Source organism: Accipiter gentilis, chromosome 9 (genome assembly GCF_929443795.1).
Source record: "Accipiter gentilis chromosome 9, bAccGen1.1, whole genome shotgun sequence".
In the NCBI taxonomy this organism is placed as follows: domain Eukaryota; kingdom Metazoa; phylum Chordata; class Aves; order Accipitriformes; family Accipitridae; genus Astur; species Astur gentilis.
In genome coordinates, this window is record NC_064888.1 from 28,808,161 (window position 1) to 28,832,846 (window position 24,686).

General features: G+C 42.2%; 1 protein-coding gene across 8 annotated transcripts in view; it reads right to left on the reverse strand.

Annotated features, from left to right (window-relative positions):
- Positions 1-24,686, reverse strand: part of BTRC (beta-transducin repeat containing E3 ubiquitin protein ligase) — a 123,499-nt gene continuing 98,813 nt past the window's right edge. For all 8 annotated transcript variants that reach the window (XM_049809916.1, XM_049809923.1, XM_049809922.1 and 5 more), the window contains 9 exons: positions 20,452-20,548; positions 19,430-19,567; positions 18,843-18,961; positions 16,232-16,481; positions 15,437-15,555; positions 11,069-11,179; positions 10,396-10,474; positions 6,861-7,054; positions 1-5,830 (listed from right to left, as the gene is read on the reverse strand). In XM_049809916.1, coding sequence (XP_049665873.1) covers positions 6,893-7,054; positions 10,396-10,474; positions 11,069-11,179; positions 15,437-15,555; positions 16,232-16,481; positions 18,843-18,961; positions 19,430-19,567; positions 20,452-20,548 — 1,075 coding nt within the window. In that variant the 3' untranslated portion in view covers positions 1-5,830; positions 6,861-6,892. The remainder of the gene's footprint in view (positions 5,831-6,860; positions 7,055-10,395; positions 10,475-11,068; positions 11,180-15,436; positions 15,556-16,231; positions 16,482-18,842; positions 18,962-19,429; positions 19,568-20,451; positions 20,549-24,686) is intronic.

A 24,686-nucleotide genomic window follows, 5' to 3' on the forward strand; every position in this document is an offset into this window, starting at 1 on the left:
TCTTTGTATTTGTATTTAAGTTATTTTCTGAACAGTTAAAAAAAAAAAAAACCACACTGTTACCATGATCCTAGCTCAAGTGAACATTAGTACATTAACTACACATCACCGTAACATAATCACAAAATTCAAAGCACTCATTACTTAAGAATCCAGATAACAAATATAGCAGAGTAACAAACAGAAAACTCTGGAGAAAACATGTTCCTTCTCACCTCTCCCACTTCCACATCCACCACAGCCTGAGCAGGCAGGAGTGATGCAGCATAGGCTGGCCTGGCAGGCATGCAGCTCTTCTAAACATAGTGATGTAAAATCACTGGGAGAAATCGGTTGTTACACTTTGCTGAGGTCCATATTATTTTTCTGCCATGCTAAAATGTGGCTAGGCTGAGCCCTGTAATGCCTTGCATGATAAAGACAAAGTAGCTGAAAGCAAAGTTTTACGCTCAAAAGCAGCTCCAGATTTTCACACTGAATTGTCCCCAGATTCTCACAGCTAGCTCCTTGTAAAAGCCACTGCAAATAGCCCAGGACAGGCTGGCCTGCCTTCCTCCTGCACATGGAGCTTTGCTCAGACGTAAACCAGTGCTTGAGTGCCAACAGATTAAAACACTTTACCTGTAAAGGCAACAAAGTGTTATTCATCATACAGGTGTCTTGTGATGAAGACTGGTATTTCATGCTGATTTTCTGGCCACAGCTGCACTTGGCTCCTGCTTGAGCAGAAATCAGGGTATCTTTTAGGGTGATAGGCTATTAAAAAAAGGGACCTATTTAGGATTTAGCTACAGTATCTAAAGGGCTTGTCGTACATCCATGTACATCAACATCCCTCTGATTTTGACAATATCAGCTTACCATGACTAAGGATTAGACAGTGTTGCCAACTCCCATGGGATATCTGCTGGACAACAAATGTGGAAGCCCAGCGGTCTTTGGGTACAAGCACAAAGTCACAAGAAGAGTTTTATGACAAGACAAACGACGATTTTTTCTAGCAGTGTGCCAAGGCTCACACTAGGAGAGACGCTTTGGGATTTGCCAGTAGTTTGGCTACACCTCATTTAAAAAAAAAATGGGGTGAGAGGGAATGGAGGGGAAGCCAAATGCTCAGCCTCAGCGGGCAGCCGTTGCTCTCCATCTGCTGCTGAGGTTGTGGAGAAGGCACGCGCCCAAGGGACCTGCTGCTTCTGCGAGTCTCTGAATTAAATGTGGGGACAGAAAGACTGTGGCCCCCTCATGCCAATCAATCCGGTAGGGATTTGCCAGCAGAAGGATGGAGGGATTTCATATGGAGATCTCCTTTGGGGACAGCTGGGTCACTTGCTGTTCCCCCCTCTTTCTGGGAAGCTGCTGCTTACTGCTTTGGGGGGAACAACAGTAGGGCAAGGCTCAGCATGTCAGATGCATCATGCATGCCACTTGGAGACCATGGCATTCTTCTCTTGGCAAGTGTAGTTTAGACCATCCCCTTCTCCTTATGCCCCCATGCAACCTAAAAGGGGCATCAACCGACAAGTTCAACAGTTGGAGGCCTTACTTGATTACCTCCTGATGACTTTTGATGTTCTCAGAGAAAACCTCTATTCTTCCGAGTCAACTACACAAGCCAAGAGATCTATTTTCAGCATTGTCCCCACTTCTGTGGAGATCCATCTCCATCCCCGCACCCCCTCCTAGCTTTCAACCACTTGGGTTGTCTCCTCCTTTTCCTCTCACAATTCCCACTTCTCTAGCTAGGAAGAGCTGCTAGTATTTGTGATTTATCAAACACAAATATTCCCCCCCTTGAGTGGATTTAGGAATCAACAGCCACAAAAGGCAGATCTAAAATGGTGTTAAAGGAAGCTAACAAAGTTAGGCAAAGAGCCCAACCTGGAGATGTGCTTCCCATTGGAGCTGGGATGCCAAAAAACTCAGAACCAAGCCTGGAGCTCTGCTCAGACTGAGAAAGGAACATTTGGCAGGGGCAGGAAACACATACCTGGAAGTGGAGAAATGCACATGATACTCTCCAGCTTTTTCAGTGTTCAAAAAAAAATTAAGAAAAAGAAAATAGGGTCCTTTGGAGCAGGAGCAGGTGGTGGGTAGATAGAGCATGGTGGTCCAAGTCAGCTTCCAGTTTAGAAACAAGTGTAAAGCATTTCAACGTTTCTGATGATCGTAGACTTCTCAACTTGTCACCTGAATCCTTCCATTCCAACAGCGGATATGTCTGTCCCTGAACGTTAATGGGGAGCAGAGGGGGCTGCCCCAGAGGAGACAGCCACAGAAGTAATTCCTTCATGCCATTTTAATTTGCATATTTTAAAGCAAGCTGTATTCCTCTGAGGATGAGAAATACTTGCAGCAAAAATGTGCCCTGTCGCAAAGGAATCACAAGCAGGAGACGGTGTGGCCATAACGGATTGTCCTGCTCTGAATGTCCCACACCTCCAGTACTTTCCATCCCAGAGTCCAAGGGGAAGGCTAATGTGAGCTTCCTACTTGTGGGAGAAGTGCCGATCTCTATGCAGCAGAGGTATTTCATTTCATTTCAAAGCGATGTGCAACACTTAAAGCCCACAGACACTTCCAGCCCTTTTTTATCTCCTTTCAGCAGACACATTCTAGTTCTTTTCATTATAAACTCTGCAATTACTCCAATCTGGCTGAGGGATTATCCATCCAGTTCATGCTGAAACCTCTCTCTCACATGCACTCTTGCACACTCACACGCACACACTAAAGGTGGGTGGGTGGGGGGGAGTTTGAAAAAGCCACTTTCTTCTGACATTGGTGCACAATAAACACCACCAAATGTCAGGCTGTGGCAGTTTCAAGTTCAAGTTAGATCAGTTAACTTCAGTTTCCTTCTTAGCTATGAGAAAATTTGTACAACTCAGGGAGTGGGGTAGGAATGCTTGCCCTTCTGCGGTTCTGTATGAAGTACCCAGACACAGTCCTTTCTTGAGGGTAAAGACACTGTTCTTACCATGTGCCGCAAATGGATTTCAGCTGTTGCTCACTAACTGTACCTTAAACAGTTCTATATAGCAGAGTTCAAACTATGGTACCACTTGAAGACCCAACAGTGCTTAGAAGTTACAGAATAGCAGCATGAAGCAGCAGGGCTATGACAACCAAGGACAATCTGCAATGGTGTTGTCTCTGTGTTTGGCCAGCCAGTCTTCCAGTTCTCCCAAATTCTCTCAACTAGTAAAATAAAATGCATTCTTGTAGGTGTTGGCCACAAAGATGCAATTAAAATATTAGGAAGTTCTGCAGCCTTCAGAGGCTGGAGTAACAGATCATTGTTTTCTACAATAACCTAAATGTAAAAGACAGAGGATGACCAAACTGACGAAAATAACTATTAAATCTGCAGCCAAGGTCATATAAACAGCTGCTGATATGCAACCACGCTGCAGATCTTGTAATAACCAAACTTAGAGGAACAGTGTTCAAATAACAGTAAGAATAAGACTCGGAACTTCAATTCAGCAAAGTTTGGGATATAAACTTTGATTCTCTCTGCTCCCTTGCCATTTTAGCTTTGGGACTGCAGTACGCCTGATATGTAGAGCTGCCTGAAATCCAAAACAGCCTTCCTAGACTTAAAAGTATTGCCAAAATTAGTTGTGGATGAACTTATCATTGTGACTTGGAACTTTTATGACTCTGCATACGTAAGTCACACTGTCAGTGTTACCTGAACAGAGCTCAGTTGTTGAACTGTTTGACTCTTTTACAGTAATAGTTCAAACAGAAAACAGGAGTGTCACCATGTGCTCTGAGACGCTCTTTAGAACTAATGTAGTTTCTAGGCTCAGGGAAAATACAGGGAGCTGAGTGCTCAACACTGCTGCCCATGTGCTTCAGGAACTGTACTAGGTACTCCCCAAGCACTAGCTTTCCCTTCCTCCATAACTCCATCACCTTCTTGTCTGTCTTAGCTGTCACCAAAATGATTTAAGCCCTCTGGACTGCTCTTTGGGGACTCTTGGCCTAGCTCCTTGCAAAATGTAATCGGTGGAAAAAGCACATCCCAAGCAATTAGAAACAATGCAACTGCTTCCCCAGCAAAGTGAAATTGATGAGAATAGCTTAAAAAAATTTCCCATCTATGAAGATCCAAGTTTAGAAGGTGCTAACAAAGCCTGTTTAAAACTCCTCCAGCCCCCAGTCCAGAGACAAAGGATCCCGATTTCCTACTGTGGGATCGGAGCCACTCCCCACTAAGGCAGTGGAGGTTATTCAAGACCTGCAGTGGAAGATCTGGGCCCAAACCTGGAACAGCCAGGGACTGACTTACACAGTCTTTTCTGATCCAAACGCAGGCCTGCTGCAATTCCTTCCAGCTCTGTAAAAAGAGCCATTTTCCCCCAGACCTCTCTGTCTAGTTCAGAGACATGCAGAATTGTCTCTCATGTCCTTCTTCTTTAGGGTTTTTTTTATCTTCTAAACAATGGCAATTTGCAAAAGGCTCAGCTAGAAAGCAAAGATCCAGCTCAGCTATCAGCAAAGGGACTAATCGTCCTGTGTCCCTAAACTGCAATGCAGCATGCACTTGGGTTAGAGAAGCACACCAAAGGCTCTTCCTCCAAAGGCCTTCTAGCAAGGCCAGCCCCAGAAATGCTGCAGAACTAGCCTGGAGCCACTGCTAACTGTACTGATTGTACTCATGGCCATACTTATTTTATCCATCTGACATCACCAGGGGACTGTGTATTTGCTCATTCACATGAGCAAAGTCTTATTGTCACGGCCAGAGTGTTTGTGTAGTGTCTCCACTCTAGGGTGGCTCGATCTTGAGACCTCTGCAAGGTTTTTAGCAGCTCCCTCTTTCAGCACCCAGCTACAGCCTCAGGGGAGAAGGAATGGAAAGAAAGGAGCAATGTCCAGCTTTCCTCCTCACCCTAGCCTCAAACTTCCTACAGCATGATTTGTAAGCCATCAGAAATACACTGTCTTCAGGGAGAACAGAAGGAGAAGATGGTACAGACAATCCCTTTGCTAGTGAAATACTGCCCTGGGCCAACATTTTACCTGGGGCAGGGGTGGGTGGGATCTCAGCCCCAGTCCATCATGCTTGGGACTTTGGCAGAAGAGAGTTTAACTTTTCATCGACTAGCATTCCCCAGCCAAGCAGATGTTAAGGGAGACTACGATACACATCCAGCTTCCAAAGGGTTAGCATAGCAGGCAGGAGAGGAAAGAGATGGAATTGGCTCGTAATAGTCAAATTTCAAGGGTCCTCTCTCCACAAAAAATAGGTCTGCAGTCAAAACAGCCAAAAGCCACAGGGAAGTTGGGGGGGCCTGGTCTGGCTGTTCTAAGTGTTTCTGTTGCTCTTCAGAGCTGAATGCTTTTTCAAAGGCCTAGCAATGGATATTAATTTCAGTCTGAGAGTAGCAGCCTCCTCCCCACCCACCTTGCAATGACTCTCTCAGCAGGATGCACTGCGCTATAAGTCTTCTGCTTAACAGCGAAGCAACACATTCTGGCAACATCTTAAATATATTCATAGGACATCTGTGACTGGGTTTGGAGGGGAACCAAATAGGGTAAAGGGAAGAGGAGTGAACAGGAAGAGGGGGACGAGGGAGGAAAGGGATGGCAAGGTTTAAAAATGTTAACTGTTCATGAAAGATAAAAGTTATCTTCTGATATAGCAGCACTTTAGCAGTCAGCCGCGCTGAGTAGACCCTGTCCGAGATCAACCGCATGCCAACTTTGTTCCAGAAACAAGTCTGAGAGCCTCTCTCTTCAGCAAGTATTGGTTACGTGGATAGTTCTTTTGTCCTGGCATTGGCAGGTAATTTAAATACTGCAGCTTAAATGAGTCCTGGGAACAAAAAACAGAACAAACCAAACAAACCCCATTCGTACTAAACCTTTTAATGATTTAAAAGAACATCTGATTAACCAGAGTGTTTGAGAAAATCAAGACGGCTGATCTGACAGCTTCCGGAGCATCACCATACATTTACTGATCAAACAGACAGAATACAGGATGTGCCCCATGGCAGTGCATTTTCATGGGAAAATGTCACTGTGGACATTTGCAGAAGCCTGTCAGCCTTTCTGCCATTTTTCTCAAGATATTAACAGTAATCATGCATGTACCCACCAAAGTCGGCAATCATGCTATCCCGCTCCACTCATATACATCAAATCCACTCTACAACTGACCCAAACATATGAAACATTAGTCCTCCCCACACTGTGCTGTCCAAGACAAAAGGGTAAGGTGACAAGCAAACCAGCCAGGATCTGATACGAACAATTTAACACCTGCGCTATGCTAGAGAGAACAAGGGCTAGCCCCTATCAGTAAATGACTTTGCACGTTGATGCATCTCGATCAAATTTGCCTGGGCTTGTGCTTCAGTGTCTCCTCCCCTAGCCAAACTGTTCTCTTGAATCAGCTTGCTGCAGAGTGAGAAGAATGGTCACCACTTCAGAGGGAGGGAATAAAGCTGACGCTTCTTGGCAAAACCCTCCTGCCTGGTGACAACTGCCCAGGGTCAGGCCATCTGCATCCCCTTGTTAGGCAGCAGCTGCTCTACTTGCTCTGCAGAAACCCTTCCTCCTTCTGGACAGCAGTGATAGCTGATTTAATTATTGATGATGATAGACAGAGGAGGAGGAGGAGTTCTTCAGGGGAACTCACAGGTGCCACATGCCACAAATCCTAAAATAAAGTCCCTATTCTAGGCTATCAAACTCATTCCTGTCCTTTTACAGGACACTGTAATTACTGTCCAACCAAGATGAGAAATATTGATAGACCCAGCTAGTTATTCAAGCAGCATGCTCACACTACATCCAGTGTCACCTTTGAGCCTCATTTTATTTTTTTAGTTTTTTTTTACCTGTGCGAGTGTGAGGTACAGTGTAGTGTTATTTATCTTGAGATGTAGGTGTATGTTCTGGATGGGGAACGAGTGGATTCTGCTTGGGCAGCTGGGTCATTCAGAAAATCCCAGATAAGGATGGTGTCATCATGTGAGCTGCTGACGATCTGGAACTCATCAAACTGAAGTCGAAAGACTCTTCCAGAATGCTCCTAAATGCAAGTGGAAGACACAGCATATTACTTTGTGAACTTGCTGGCACCTGGGATGAAGCAGGGAAGATGAACTTGGGCTTGTCACATTCATTTCTCAGTAAACCCCACATGACACACTGTGCATCACCATCACATAGTGTAAATTAAGCTCTCTTTCAGTGAAAAGGGCTTGCCATATCCGAGTACTTGGCTTGCAGGAAGTCAACATTACAGTTATCTCATTACTCCTTAAATCCCAATATTGGACACACGCTGTGCAGGACAAACTAAGCTCCCTCCACCACGCAATTCACTCTGGTGAGGCTGATAGGAGCACTGTCTTCCTTGTTCCATAGCAAAACTCCTTCCTGAAATCACAGCATTCCCAGATGTAGTAGGTTATGGGGGGAGACATGAGAATTTTGCATTCAAGACACTGCACCAGTGCCACTGCTGAAGAGGAAAGAGCTTAATACTGGAGGACACTAAGGACCGTCTTGTAAAGTCCAGTGACAAAATAATAATTCCTCTTAAGCAGTTCTAAAAATATGAACTAGAAAGGGCATTCTTTATAGGCAGTTCACATTCTGCTCTGAGGCTGAGCAGAAATGGCATGACAATTTGGCAAGAGTTCAGACTGTAATTAACAGGAGGTAACAGCAAGATCCTAGATATCACAGAGCAAATCCACTACGCTTTCCCTTTTGTGTTGCCTCTTTTTTCTTGGTGCTTACACTGCTGCAAGAGTAAGCAGTGGCCTCAGTCAGAAGGGAATAGAAACCATGCAACTAGGGTGAGCCCCATCTCTTCCATTAATACCTATTTCTCTTTAGTGCTCACGTGTTGTAAGGGGCTTAGGGTCAGGTAAAAAACATGTCTTAAAATACTTTAATACTGACAATACAGGTTTCTGAAACATTTAGACAAAAGCAAATTGTTAGCTACTAATGGGAAGCCTCTGTCTTATGGCACAGGGCTACAAAAATACAGCTTGGTTGCAAAGTGCAACAGCTGCTTTAAAGTGGATCTCTGAATCTTAAAATTAACTGAAAATACACACACACAGAAGTCAGATTCTATTTTTAAGATAAACTTTAAAAAAGGTCTAATCATTGGAACCTTTCTGATCTTCTAACTATAACTCAAATTTGTCTTAGAAACACCTTATATGTTTGTCTTCCCACCTATTCCAAAAAGAAATGTTTTTCCAGAGTCTGTGTTGTAGCAGTGAAGTAAAGAAGTTCGTGCTAAAAAATATCACTACAACAGTCAGATCCTCTGAGGGATTGCTCACAGAGACACCGAGAAAGAGGTACTTTGAAAAACCATATCCAAAATTCCCTTTTTTCTCCCAGTCACTATGGGCTAAGTAAGGTTGCCCTTGAAGTTCCACATAGCACCTGCCCTTTGCTATTGCAGTGGCAATAAGCAGAATTCACATCTTAAGTTCAGGCCACAAGGACCTGGACTCTTTAGCTTGTAAGGAAAGCTGAACTGTGTGCTTATTCTGTGCCTGGAAAGCTTCTGTCAAATTCATGTGGCCGCCGTTCTAGCTAACGGAAGACAAAACTGGAAGGGACCTGGCATGCAGTGAGCATTTGTTATCCGTGCACTTTCCTCCTACTGTTTGAAAATTGAACACGAGCAGCAGGAGACTCACGATGTTCATTGTGCAGCCAGGTTTAATTTTGGAGGCCAAGGGAAGAGAAAAAAACAACAAACCAAACCATGGGTAAGCGGGTATTAGGACGTCCTGTTGTCATAAACATGAAAAGTCCTAAAAGCACCACAACAGCTTCTTCCTCTGCCCCCCCCTCTTTTGGCCCTCTCCATTGCTATCAAATGGGGATTTATGAGTATCCATGTGTTGAGATTCCTACAGTGTTTCCATCCCACCGCTTCTGATTTATAATATAATTAGCTGGGGCACTTTGGCTGTCCACTGCTGGAAAATGCAGAGGAAATCACACCAGTTAAATTAAGTCTACAGGTTACTAGGCACACATTTGTCTCAGGCTGGAGCAGGAACGCTACTAATACCAAGCTGAAGTGTTAGACTCTCAGGATATGTGCTCATGGGCACAGAGTTGTTCCATAGTTTGGAACTGGGTGGCTGATGACAAAGGGGTTTTTTGGATTTCAGCCACGAAACTATTTGCGGTTCTATTTGGCTAACAAGAAGGTTTTTCAACATAGTACCTGCAGGCATCCAAGGCTCTCACAGATTCTTACTCCGCAGCTTATGGTCCAAATACATGATTGGAAAAGAGTTATCATGGCTTAATGATCTACTGGCTGTCAGCTGAGTCACAGTAACCCTCCCAGCTTGCACCAAAGGTGAAGTAAAATACTTAGCGAAATCTACAGCAACAGTAGCAATTCAGGTGGTTGATGAATGTGCAGAAGGTCAGCTAGCACAGCTCAGCTGGTGAGAGGAAACCACACTTTTAAAGAACCAGACAGCCTTGGTATGATCTTGGTTTTAGAGCACAGACTACAGTCACTTGCCACAGCAGGAAAAGGTCTAATGTATACCAACTCAAACACTTCTTAGCTAAAAAATAAATACATTTAGCAGTTCTTTTTCAATGAGAATTTGGTACTGGGTTGAAATCTTCCTCTATCCCCAGCAACACTGCAAGGTTTTTGGGGCGAGTGTGATGGAGGAATGCTTATAGGAACCATCCCATGACCTTGGGTGTACTGGCATTTTTCTCACAACTTGCCCACATTATTATAAGACCAGTGCAGAGCCACTGTTAAGCATGACTGTGAATGTTGTTAACACTCACACAATGACATTTTAACCACACCATCATCAGACCTGCACTAAATACCAATAGATGGCGTGAAAGTAGTAGCTGCTGTTTAAGGATGAGGCAATATCACTGCCTGTTCCAGTCTTTACCTGCTTTTTTCTTAAACACCCAAAAGCCAGTAAAAAGCAATCCCAAGGGTGTTCTTGTTCCTCAAATTTGGAATGTACTACTTTTCTTTAAGATGTTTCATGTCAACAATTTAGACAACTTACTACTACATCATCAGGTACACACAGGTTAAAGTAAACCTACTGGCACATGGATTTCAAGGACAAGTCTCAAAAATGGATTTAATTATTAACTCCAAATCCAGAACAAAGCTGTTAAAAAATGAATGAAAACTCCACAGGTTCTAACTTCTAATGCTTTATAGTTTGCAACATTAAAAAAAAAGTTGCACAGCCAAAAAAGCCAGACTCCTAGAAATGATTTCTAGATCCTGCAGACTGGGGCTACGCTGACTTGAGTTTTCATGGCTCAGATAGCCCTGATCAAGCATACCTTTCTGACTCCTCTGACACCTCTACCAAAAGCTCTTACCACAAGGGTTCGCAAGCACAGGGTCCCTGCTGGAGCACGGGGGTCCAAAGCAGCCACAAGATCCCATACTTTAATTTTCCTAGTAGTGAAAAAATGGACAAACACCATGGCTCTGTTAAAGAGAAAAAGAGCAAGGGCTCACAGAAAAACATTAACTGTTAGTACAGCTTAGCTAACACTAAATTACAGCAATCCTTCTGCTCTTGCGACCTGGTTCTTGCATTTTCCCTTTGTAAAGGTTATAGAGCTTAATGGAAGAAAAAAATATGCTGTCAACAAGGTAAAACACATAAAAAGCAGGTGATAATAACTAAGACAAACATGTGGGAGTGTAGACACCTAGTCTGTAATGGAAAATGGTCCAGAAGATGTAACCACAGATGGGAAAGCTTGTTCTTACTAGTGGTTCAGCTAGAAGAGGTTTCAGCTTGAGTCGTCAGGTATTCTTAGAAGCTAAAGAACTGGACCACATGAATCAAATCATACTGACTTATTTAAAAAGAAGAAAAAAAGGTATACTTTGTAACATGGGCCTGATCTTCTGGCCATGAAAAGGTCCTCTTGGTATGACAGACAAGAAGTCTAATATTTATAAGGAAGATACAGCAAAGTGGGATGTGAGACAGAGACAGACAGGAAGATGCAAGGTATTGACTTGCACTGACAGCCTTACCCATCATATGCCCCACTGACTATCCTCTTGTTATCAAAGCGTATGCATCTCACCAACTCTTCATGGCCTTCCAATACTCGTAAACATGCCCCACACTCGATATCCCACAGCCTGGAAGAGAGCACAAAGCAGCACTAAGAATTTTTTAATACCTGATCATTGCAGTGAAATATTTTGGTCTTTGCTTGTAGTTAATGGAAACTTGGAAATAAAGATTATGATGAAACAACAAGGACACAAACTACATTCATCACTCCTTTTCCTGCTGTTAAGTGGATGTGTGCTTTTCAACATGACCCTGTTACGTTACAGTATCACATGGGAAATAAGTCAGAAATCCAAAAATTTTAAGACCAGTTGTGTCTAGTATCTACTGCTCTAGTAACACAGATATGTCCCAGTTATCTTCACAGTGAGCCTCATAACTTTATTTTACTGAAGTTGATTTTTCATGAAAGTATCCTGCCTTGATTTCAAGATGTTAAGAGAGGGAGACTTACCAATCCCCTTGGCAGCTTGTTCCAATTGGTAAGATCACCTTTACAGGGCACACGCCCTTTTCTGTACCCCTACATGCCTATTTCTGATTTGGAGACTACTATCAGACAAATTAAGACACCAATACAGTAGTGAAAGGTACAAGAATTAACAAGCCCTTTTTATTTGTCATTTCTCCCACTGAAGGTATATTTACTCTGTAATCTAGGTACCTTATGCATAAACTAAAATGGGCACTCTATTATTTTATAATGCATTTTCTTCTTGCTCTCAAATAATTCCTGTGGCTCCCTGCTAACTGGTTCTAATAATCCAATTTTTTAAACAAGTTCTGGCACCAAAACCAGTACACAGTATCCCAGTAAGAGACCCAGCAATGCGTTATTCTCTCAGCTGTAAATATCCCAGAGTTTTGGGCTTTGTGAAGGATTTTTAGCACGGAGAATAAATTAAAATACATTAATTTTTATACTTACACAACCTTGAAAAATACTTAAGAAATGCTTGAAACAGTTATGAAGTAAGTCTATGTGCTTTCCATACTTTTGTCAGCTCTTTGACATGACTCCCAATTAGCATGGAAAAAGAAAGATTATTTCCCTATAAGAACTGAAATTCTTTGACATGTGTTGTCCAGAGGTGTTCCACCTCTGGCCGAGACATTCCCTGCTCATACAGGAATCTTTTAATAGCAGTATCTGCTGCAGCTCCCTGACACACAGCTGAAAGAAACCAGTCACAAATGTTCTTAAATGCTCATTCAATTAGCATTCAGACTGACATGAACTTCACAGTAGTGAGAAATATGGGTAGTTTGTGCAATTTCTCTGGGTGACACATCTCGAAGCAGCACAGCAGCACTTTCACTTCTTCTTGAAGGACAGACAGAGAAAGAGATAAACTGTCCCCACATATTTTACTCCTGAGGTCCCCCAGGGAATAATCCAGATCCAGTGGATGTGTGCCCAAGGTTTGTGGATAACGATTGCAGCTGTCCTAGCACGAGAAGTTGCTCTCACTTTGGACAACAGAGGAGTGAACAGAACTCTTGTCACTATAGAACTGGGAAAGCATTTGTCTATGCACATGTTTGAGACCAATGAGGAGCACAAGGTGATCCTTTGATCTGTGAAGGCGATCTTTCAGGAATCTGTGAAGATCCCAATAGTTTTCACGTGAGTACCAGTCAAGGTCAGAGCAAGCAACTCCATGGCAAAGGTCAGCCAAAGGCACTCTGGCTGGTCAGAGCACAGCAAGTGTCTCAAGGACCGTAAACAGGATGGACAATGCCAGAAATGAACTGGTGCAGAAAGGTCTGAAGAGCAATCTTGTGCCAGGAACTTTTGTACCATGTGTTTCTATTCCTTGCCATCAAGCCTGAGATTGCCAGCAGCTCTGGGAGGCTGCATCACACAAATTCGGGCCGTATATTCAGGTCCCAGTTTGAGGTTTTACCTGAATTTGAATGGGATTAGAAGAGATGATCATGTCCCTAGCCACGTGGGGATTGTGCCTTCATGTGCAAAAGGGATAACTGCTATGTAAGAGCAGAATCTCCTAGCAGAACTGGTGCCAAGGGTACCTCCCAGATTTGATAACGTCCTCAGATTTCTACTTCTTTAAATAGTCAAAGGACCAAATAGTAAGAGAACTACTCTTAAGGCTTGAGAACTAACTAAAAAAACTCACTACAAAGTATACACAGTCAAAACTACCACGACTCTTCCTTCCCATAGCTTTGAGAGAACTTCTGGAAGTAGAGGGAGGTCTGCAATTATCTCAACCTTTAATTCACTTGAAGTCCTGGCAGAGCTGTAAGATGTACAGAAGGCAGGTGAGCCTGAATCCCCATCTCCTAGAGAGAATGCTGTTGTCTAAACAGTCCAGTATCAGATCCCCGTGTGTGCACACACTGGAGCTTGAATACACACATGCAGACTGACCACTCATTTAAAAATTAACCCAAGATGATGTAGTCTGATTCTATTTTCTTGCTCTAAATTACCTTTTTTTTTTCTTTTTTTCTATACCATGCATGTCTGTAGCAATTAAGAACTTTGGCCCTAGAGGCTAAGATACTGAAGTGATTGGATTAAACTTGATGGATCAGTTTCTACCAGACGGAAATCAGCACAATGACAGTGATGCTTATGTAGCTGTGTCCTCTTACACTGGTGAAATTACTGGCTTAAAACAAAACCTAAATAATTTTTATACATGGAGCCTCCCAACAGAAGAAAGATATTGATTTCTCAGCTACTTCACATGTCCTTACATCTGCAGTTGCAAAACTAGAAATCACAGAGTTGTCTTCTGGAAAAAAGTTTCCCTGCAACTGAAGAATGACAAACTTCAAATTCTGTATCAGGAGGTAGCCTCTACTGAAGGCCAACACACAATGTCTGGCATTTTACAGTGGATTAAAATCAAACATAGAAAGCACCAAGCCGCCCAGAAAGATGACTTAGTAACCTGCCTTTTCTTAATCACACTTCCACTGTCTTGTGCCCTCTGCTAATGGCTGGGAGAAAACGATGTGACCAGGTAAGTCTTGTGCCTTGCCCACACAGCTGCCAAACTTGACTTCCATTAAGGTTCACTGCCAACATTCCTGAAATTCTAGCACAATTTATCTGTCAGCTAGGGATTTTGTGCTATGTAAGCCTAAAAGTAATTGTATTCCTCTTTAGCATTATCACTATCTTGACATTTATTTTTCTTAGCATTGCAAGTCATATTTTAGATCCTTCCCTAACTGCTATAATATTTAACTACTTCTTACTCTACTTCTGACACCAAGTTGCATAGTACAATTGCAGAGGGTTATTTTTTTCTATTTGAAGTGCAGAAGTTCTCACCATGTGTAAGTGATGCTAGTCTTACACAATGCCTGTAATACTTTTCCCCTTGATTAAGAGAGAGAAGTTCCAACTCTCTTGGTCATGCTCTCAGACAGCCCTGTACTAAATCTGGCACAGTGACCTGGTGATGTCAACCAAAGGACCACCATTTTCCTACAGAATGCAAAGCAGAGAGAGGCAGTGTGTTGCAAGCAAAGTCCACAGGCAAACAGTAGCATAAATCATTCTCACTGAGGGGAAATTATTACTAATATGCAAAGTGAAGGGTTTCTGCTTACACTGTCTGGCTTTGAAGTTTTATCAGAAGGCAGAGAATTATTTCAAGCAATGATAAAGACAAAAGGGAGGTTGCTCTTACTCCTGTTTGCATGACAGAGCCATTTCCCTACGTCACGTACACTACTAATCAAGCTTGCTCCATACACCCTGAGATTACTGGGACATCCCTCTGCCAGCAGCTGCAGGATGTAGGGAGAAGTCCTGGCTCATGATACTGAAGGAGTTAAATCTCAGATTGCAACCAGGGCAGCTGGAAAAGTGCAAAAGGCAGCAAACTGAACTTCATGCTCTAAACCAGCTGTTCCAGACTTAACCAGGTGCCAAGTACCATAAGAAGAGTTTGGCGAGAGCCCAGGAGGATTTCTGCAGAGGATTAAATGCCTCTTACTGCAAATCTGACCCCTTTAACTAGACACATAGCCCAATTAAAATATCACAAGAGGACATCACAGAAAGTGGTACTTGCCAGCTCTTTCATACACCAGAATTGTCAGAGCAATGCAACTTGTTGATTAGTATGGGACTCTTGAGATATAGAGGATGAAAGACAATACAGTAAAACAGGCTTCTAATATCTCTTTCCAGTAGTTCCCAATGTTCTACACCAAAGAAAGCATTTTTCAAAGACGTCAAGGGTACAGAGCACTTCAGTTGCCTAACCTCTGCACATCCCAGGCAATCAGAGACAAGTGCTTGCATAGAACACTGCAATAGGGAGTGTGTCTCTCACCTGATAGTATTATCTGAAGAGCCGCTCACTACTAGCCTGTCTCTGTACTGCAGACATGCAATGCCTCGTTTGTGGCCATTTAAGGTGCGTACAAATTCGCAGGTACTAGTGTTCCATACCTGTGACAGGAAGGGGGGAGGGAACCACACAGAGATAAAATTATCAAGAAGAGACTAACAAAAGCTGGTGTCTGTATGATATATAGGTGCATCCAGAATGCCCTTAATTGAAGATGTCAGGGGAAAATTACCGCTCTGATGACTTATGACTGTAGTCTGCAACTGTTAGCAGCTTGGGTCACTGTACACAGAAGATTTTTGCCACACCGTATGAAAATTAGCTTCCAAAATCGGGCTTTAGCACTCTCGGGCTATGATTTAGTCTACACAGGATCTTGATTTTCCTCAGTTTTAATGCTGCAGATTGGGATCATAGCAATAACACTTAAGTGACTCCTATCCACTCACCTTTATTTTGCCCCCATGCTGCCCTCTGACAACTGTTCGAATGACTAATGCTGAAGCATATAGAAGCAGTCAAGTCGAAAAAGAACACAGAAAACAAAGTCCTTTCTCAACTGCATCTGTACCTGGATCTGATTTGCCATACAGCTCTGTAAACAAGTTGTGCAAGCTCAACAGAGGGGGGACGAGTGGAAATGAGCAGCAGGAAGAACGTTGCTTCTAAAGGAAGATCTCTGTAATAACTGTCAAGGACCATCTTTCCTGTGTGGTCACTGTTCTTGGTTATTAAATACCCCAGTGCTGCAAATAAAAAGCCTTTGAAACACCTCACCTTTATAGTTCTGTCACCTGATGCTGATACAATGTACTTGTCATCAAAGTCCACTACGTTGACGGCAGCTCGGTGCCCTACTAGCACCCTCCTCAGGGTGATGTCTGTTGGTGAAGCCATGTCCCACACAGCAATGGAACGGTCTTTGGAACATGTCACCATCATGCCATTATTGAAGCGGAGGTGTAGTACTGCTTCGCAGTGGTGAATCAGTGTATTCAGCATCTCGCCTGCATTTACGTCCCACACCCTGCAGTTTCAAATTTCAAACCAGAGAGAAGAGAGTTAAAAAACTGTACAGTGGATTTTCTGTAGAGCGAGAGAGGGACGGGGAGAGGTAATTGACTCTCTAGCAATATTAGAGAAGCAAACACCACAAGTTATATCTACATCTATAAAATAGTTCAATAAAAGGTGTATTCTATAAACCTGTTGATTATGCATACATTGAGACAGTCCAGCAGCCAAAAACCCTGCAATGCAGTTAACACCATAAAAATAACCGAGCCAGGAAAAAAGCGTTCTTTAATTAAGGGAATTTAATGCTGAGGAAAGGTATGAGATTGATGGCCTTAAAGACTGATGTTTCCTGGTTGTGTCAGCCTACCACATACTCCATTTCCAGTCAATGAGTACTTAATCATGACCTGTGGGGAAGCAAGTTCAGTGACAGGTTTAATTTTTGACCTCTCTCTCAGGACTATCAACTCAAAGGATAATTTATACAGAAGCAGAAGACAAGATAATGCTTTTCAAACAAATATAAGTAATTGCCACAAGTTGCACCACAAATTGCATTTACCCTGCAGTGCATCTGGTACACATTCCAGGAATGTGCTGAATACCCAAATTAAGACAGAGCATTTATGTCAATTTAATGTTATTGGAACCAACTGTTTCAGCTGAAAGATAATTTAAGATGAAAGTTAGACAAAGGCTTCATACAGAACTTCTAGGACTCAAAATGAAGATTTTAAGCCTTAAAAATGTTTCTTTTGGGCTATTCTGTTGGCAAACTTCTTTTACCCTCCATAAAGAGATTTCTTTTCGCACTATCACACCTGTATCCCAGATACACTATGTGAGAGCAGAAAATGGCTGTATCATCAAGCACTTCAGATGTTGCAGAAGTTAAAACTTTGCCAATAAGGAGAGCAGTAAGAAAAGGCAAGATGTGAGAGAGAGTTCTAATGTTTTATTTTCTAACTTATGGAGGCTGAAGTGCATCAACTTATGGACTATAAATAAGAAAGAAAACTACATTCCAATGACAAAATGTAAAGGAGAAAAACTCACAGACTAAAGACCTGAGCCATTAACAGATGAGCAGTTTGCAGACAGGGTTGCCAAACTGAACAGGAGCTCGAGACCTACTGACTTCTTTGGACAAGTGCATCCCTGAGATCTCAGAAGCATTAAGAGCCCATCTGTACTGTCTATTGGATGAAGCCCCTATTCCTGACGAGACCCAAGGATAAAAGTGATGCGTCCTATGTGCCTCTGGGGTCTGCACAAACACTTATAGATACAGTAGGAAACAAAGCATTTCTGGGCAAGTAGCCAGTCTGCAATTTGGCCTGCCTGGCCTGACATGGAAGATGATAGTGCTTGTTACAGAAATCAGCCTCTCCTTTTGTGATCTGTTTAGCACAGTGCAGTTCCCACATCGCCTCCAGGCAGGCAGTGTTGCTGAAATTCTGGATTCCTACTAATTGTAGGACCCCAAAATCTAGCAGCACCACAAGACTGCATGCATCACATGTCAGGAACTAAATTTAATGGTTATTAGCTTAACAGTGGTAGTTTACACGCAAGCATGGAGACAAGCATGACGAGCTTGCAGCCATAGGAACACATGCTAATAGCTTCAGAAAAGGCCACTGACACAGCTTTTTTTTTGTCTGTAACATCACTGCATGGGCACTGTTCGTACACTGACAACAAGAGAATATATAACAATATGGAGAAGACAGACTTGCTCCTTCACATCCAAGTTCATATTGCAGTTCACTAACTCATATGTGCCTGTATTTACACTGCAGGTCTTAGACTCTCAGGGATCCTGTATTACGTCTAGTGGACTTCACATCTGCATAACATGCACCACAAGTACTGACTTGAGGTGTCCAGCCTTTTGCTGGAGACTGGAAGGAAAGCAAGGTTAGAAAGATTGAATGAAAAGAAACATAATGCTGAAATATAATTAAAAGTCACAGGAGATCTAGTCATACATCTGTTAAAATTAAGTGACAATGGATGACTAAACCTTCAAACTTGTTTTGAAAACTTCAACCAACATTTAAAAAGTTATTCTTAGGGAGAATTTAAAACATTCTCAGGGAGTGTCAAAACATGCAAAACCTTGGTGAAATGCCAGATGGCCTTCCTAAGTCATCTTGACCTTGACTGGCCTTTGCTTAGGTTCTCATTTCTCCTTGATAGCCATTTGCATGGGCATCTGATAAACAACGACAGTACACTCCTGAACAAATATGCTGAACTACTTCATGGAACTGATTGAACAGCACACATTTAATAAAAGATAATTTCAGCATCTTGCAAGGCTAAAATCTTAGAAGCAAACAGAAAGCTCCAAATCACAAGCACACACCTGACTGTTGAGTCCGAAGATCCAGTAATAATCACCCGTTCATCATACTGGAGGCACAGGACAGAACCTGTGTGTCCGGTGAGAATTCGCTTGCATTCCAATGTATTCTTATCCCAGATCTAAGATAGCAAACATTCAAAACCAGACAACTCAGAAAGGTTTTCATTGTTCAGCAATTACTGGTTTGACTGGTCTGTTTTTTACTACAACACATCAACCATAGTGCAGTTAAAACATCTTTAGTGGCATCTGTAGAGTATTCTAAAGGCTCTTTGGTGCAATACATTAACATCTTTGATATTACTGGCTTTACTATGAACGTTGGTTTTACCTTTCTCATCAGGGTACAGGGCGCAGTAATTACATAGCCTGTAATTACTGATGGACAAAAACTCTGCTAGCAAAGTCTGTTTGTAAGAAAACAGGGTCTCTCTTGCCAGATAAAAGAGGCATGCAGGTGTGAGGTGGGGAAAAGAGAAGGCTAGGTTATTAACAGGAGATTGGGTAGGTGTCACTGAAATTAGGACACTATTATTTATGGCATAGGCACTATGTGCCATTAGTATGCCATTCTGGAGCAGTCTCACCTTGATAGTATTATCTCGTAGGCCACTTACTATCTTCTGATCATCATACTGTAAACAATAAACCCCTTTGCTTGTCTCACTTCGGCAGTGGATTCTCTGTAAACTGTGCCTTCCACACCGCCAGTTTGACTCTATTGTCTTGAGGAGAGACAGGAGACAAAAGAGAAGTAAAATAAAGCATAGAACTATCTCCCCTTTTTTTGTTTGCTTGAGAAGACAGCAGATACCTTTCTTCACACTTTTTCCTGGAATCATGCCCATACAGTGACATAACTGCTTTCTAGAAGAAGCAACACACATAATAAAACCAATTAACACACAAAGGCCTGGAAAACATATCGTGGCTAAACTCATCTGTATTGTCTAGAATGGCAAGGGAGAAGAGACCTAAAAGCTTTTTTCTATCTCCAACCTTTAACCCCCTGTGACTCAACAACTAAACAGCTGAAGACAAAGTCTTAGTTGAACTCTAGCTAAGTGCTCGTACAAACTTATTGCAAGAGTGCCTGAGCTCTGCTTTTGCCATTAGGAAACTGCCAGAACATGGCATTTGTTCACACTAGATACAAGGCAGCCATGCTCAGTTGCTTCCCATTTCACTGGGTTTTAGGATTGTAGTTTTGAGCAATGCACCTTCTCCCTGGCTCAGTTCCTGATATCTGCCCGTAACATCTTATTAGGTCTCATCTGCACTGGGTGGAGCAAAGTACTGTGGAACAGAGAAAATCAAGTAGGTACGGTGCTGCTGTGACATCTGACGTGCAAGGTGTAGAGACTCCATGTGCAAACAGCTCACTGAACAATCCAACTCATCCTGTGCCTAAGGGAGCGGCAAAGCTTGGGACCTCATATAACTGTCCCAGATCTACAAACTCTGGGCAAACACAGACACATCAGATTTAATGAAATATTTCATTAGAACAAAATATTGTCAGAATTCCAGCATCGTGAATAAATCAGGGAGATTTAAAAAAACCAAACAAAACCCAAAAACCCCACCACATCTGGAAGCTGTTTCTTACCTCTATGTCCTGTATAATTTTGGGGTAAAGTGCTCTGTAGAAGGAGTTGGGTGGTGCAGTCCCATCAGGAGGCTTATTTTTAAATAGATATTGTCCCCTGGAAGACAGAAAACACTCCCATTGAACACAAATCATGTTTCAGCATTTTGAAGAAAGGTCCTCCTGGCATTTTACAAATGGGTAATCACTGTTGAAAAGCACAGACAGATTCACATTCAAATTAATTTACTCAGTAAGATGGGGTGGGTCCTTGTATGTTTGCCCTGCAACATGTCAGTGTTGCATTTAGACACTGAAATACTCATGAAAAATCCGTGCCTAGTCACTCAAGGAAGGGAAATATATTATCTGTTACGGACTTGAGCCCATTCAGCTCAATCGGAGGTGAGAAAGGCTCATGCCCACAATACACATAACCATATCAGAGGTCACCTTTAAAATAAAGCGTACAAAGAAAATTAAGGAAGCCAAGGAACCCTCAAACTCACTATGCATTCAAGGCTAGCTTTTATCTGCATTGGCAGGAACAGCATCACTTTTGGTACATGGACATTTTACTGCTACTACTATATTTTGGTAAGCAACACTTCATCTGTGGTGCCTCCCTCATTTCAACACTGATTTGGAATACTCATATCCCAAGCTAGATTTTTGCTACAAAAAAATCCGTAAACGGCAATCACTACCTGCTGTGTAAAAAACTTTAATTCCTCATCCTGAAGTTAAGAAGCCACCAAACACGGTGTGGAAGCTAGTAAACCCCACCATGGGCGTACTAACTGCTGTTCTGCCTGGCAACATGCCTCACAAAATGGAGAGAGGCACAAATGCCTCCGAGTGTAATCCTGGCATCAGAGGCACAGAGTTTACACTGGGCCAGCTCTCCACTTCTCCCTCCCTTGCTCCATTATGGCATAATTAATTGTTCAGTACATCCTTGCACATTTCTTTCTTGTCCTTTCCATACAGTATACCTTGAAACTCATTTGAGAGACTGTGCATTATCTGCCCTGATGTACTTGAACTAGGGAAATTACAACAGTCAACCAAAATTTTTAGGTTATAACATGGTAGCAAACTATAGGACTGAACACAGAAAATAACAAATGCTCAAGAAAAGAACTTTTGGTAATTTTTTAAACAAAGTACTTTAAGTACAACTTGAGAGAAAGATCCTTTCCACTTTGGACAGAGCAATCATCTGAGTCTTCAAACACAGTGACCAGCAACCACTCATGTGGGGACAAATACATGTGAGGAAGGGAACACATGGGTGCAGGCAAACTGCTAACTAGATGGGTACCTATTTACTGTGATCCAGCCTGAAAATGCATACAAGAAAATTTAAATTATTGGCCCAGGGAGATGAAAAATGTTTTGGAGATACACAGAATACCTAGCACACATCCTGGAAGACATGGGGTAGGTCTATGTGCCTGAAAAGCTGTCAATTGTTTGCAACTTTGCAACTTTACTAGCTGACCTAATACAAGGTCTTGCTGCTACCTGTAAGCCCTGCCTTGCTACATGTGAAGTCAGTTGCTTACAGTTCAGCTAAAGGATTGCTTGGAATTTCCATGGCATCCCAGTAACCATTGTGTTGTGGCTCTGGGGTAAAAGGAACTATTGTTCGCAGGTTCTAATGACTGGCCAATTCAATCAAGTATTCAGATGGACGCAATCATGCCCAGATTTTGGGCTTCTGTTGCATATTTCTCTAAATCTGTGTAACCCTTACTGCTGCCTGAGAAGCTGTCAGTGAAGGCTACTGTGCTGCAGAACTGGGTGTTTCTGTTGTAAAGCACAAGCTGCAAATGCTGTAATCAGGCAGCCCACATGCAAAGTGAGAAGCTGTAAGCAAGTAACACCAGTCATCTATCATTCTGAACTGTCCAGTTAGTCACCTCCTTGTGGCATGCACAGCGTTAGCATTGATTACAAGCTATAAAGCTCTATATGGCAGAGATGCAATTACATTGGATATTTCTTGTCTGCCTCTCTTAACCACCCCACCACGCCTGCAGTTGTATCTTCTAATCAGAGGGCAATCTGAAAGACAGGGCACAACTTGCTCCTGATGTGTCAAAGCAACCTCCAGGACACAGTGTAAAACTGAAGAAGTGCAGTAACAGGGTGTGACTGTCCTTTGAGATGAGAAGCAGGATTTTGCAACTGTTTTTTAGGAATGTCATGTGTCTGTATGACTAGTAATTGGTGCTAATGTTATTTCTAAAATCTGGAGAGAGCAACTTGAGAACTAGCAATCAGCTATGATCTCTGACAAGATGTAGAGAATAGGTGAAGTTCCACAGAACAAGAAAAAGACAAGTGTAGCTCTTGCATTTTAAACAAACGGGAAGAAGGTCCACCAAGGAAATGGTGGACCATCCAACTCAACATTGACAGTTTAGCAGTTCTAGAGCACAGAGTCAATCAGATGAACACCTAGAAGATGACAAGGTGACAAACAACAGGCAACACTGATCAATCCAGAATATCCCATGTCAAACTGACATAATTTCTTCTTATGGGCTATTCTCATGACTTTGCAAGAGAAGTATGATCTTGGAAGAGCTCAAGAGTGGACACACAAATGGCTGGAAAGCACAGTTTACCAATGGTGCACTGTCAAACAGGATGGCAGCTGGGATGTTGCATGGAGTCTGTCCTAGATGTGTCATTATTGAGCATTTTCATTAATGACAAAGAATGGAACAGGGAGTGCATTTATTACCTGGCCGATAATACTAAAGCGACAGGCACTTTGGAGAACAAGATTAAACTCATAATGCTCCTGACAAAATGGAGAAATACCAAACAATAAATAGAATCTAATTCAATAGACAAGCGCCAAGTTCACCACTGAGAAACAACATAAGCATGCAAGATGAGGAATAATGGCTAAGTAAAACTTCCACAGAAAGGGTAATTAATTTTATAACAGTATTACACCACTGTTTAAAAAAAAAAGCACACGTTCTACTGGAAAGCATAAAATGGAGTGTCCTCCATACGGTATGCAAAGCAATGCTTCCCACACCACCAAACTCTGGAGATGCCTCAGCAGAAATAAGACACCCAGCTGATTACACCATCCTCCAAGAATGGAGTCAAGTAACTGGGGAGGGTCTAAACAGAGAAAACCAAGAATGACAAGGGAACACAGGATTATGGTTGGTTAGTGCATCCAAAATGTAGGAAACATGATCATCTTCCAACATGGAAAAGATTACTACAAAAAGGAGAATGAGAAACTGTCCTATGTGTGTGTGTAGGATAAATACTACACCGAACTGTAGCTAGGAAGACAGCCTAGATTTCAGGAAAATCTTTCTAACACTAAAGTTAGTGAAACAGGCAAGGCCTCAGGAATTTCAACCAGCGAAGGTTTTTAACAACAAGTTAGACAAACATCTGGAATGACTTAAGAGAAACCTGGCTCTGCCTTTGGGAAACAAGAGGGACTAAATAACATCTCAAGGTCCTCTTTGGACTTACTGTGACCTCAACAATACAGAGCAGAAATAGAAGTCCTAGGGAGAACAACGCACTAAAAGGAATGCAAAAGTTACCACTGCCATGCTTGTATTTATTTTACACTCTTTGTAAACACTACACTATTGGAAGCAGATCAAAATAGTATTTATTTTTAAAGGATGTTTTATAATCCTGATTTACTCGCCTTTACTTCCTGAGACAAAGAGTATAAGAAAATTAACCATAAAACAGGAGTCTTTGTTTGCAACTCTGTATTTTTTTTCTTTTTAATAGCAACCAAAATGCCTGAGCTGTCACTTTTATCTTGTTTATGAAATATTCATACCCAGCTTCCTTTCTGCCAACATCCTAGGGACACCCTTGGAAAAGAAAATTATGTATTAAAGGACGTACCCCTGAGAGGGAAAGTTCTAATGAAATGTTAACAGAGCAGCTTCAAACTTGAGTGAGACTCACATTGTAGTAAGGCTATTCCAGATGATTATTAACTAATCTATCTGCATTTCTAAAGTCCCCTATTCTCCATGGTACCTACCCTCAGCTTCCAGTTTGAAAATTAAACAGATATCTAATAGTGAAAATCTGCTGAGGAAAACAAACAGACCTATCAGGAAACAAGTAATTCATAGCACATGCTGCCCCATTGCCACCCCTAAAAAAGCTTTTCTGCTCTGAACTGCTGACTAGTTTAGTGTTCCCCTGGGGTGTACACAGCTTCTTAATTTGAACTGAATGAC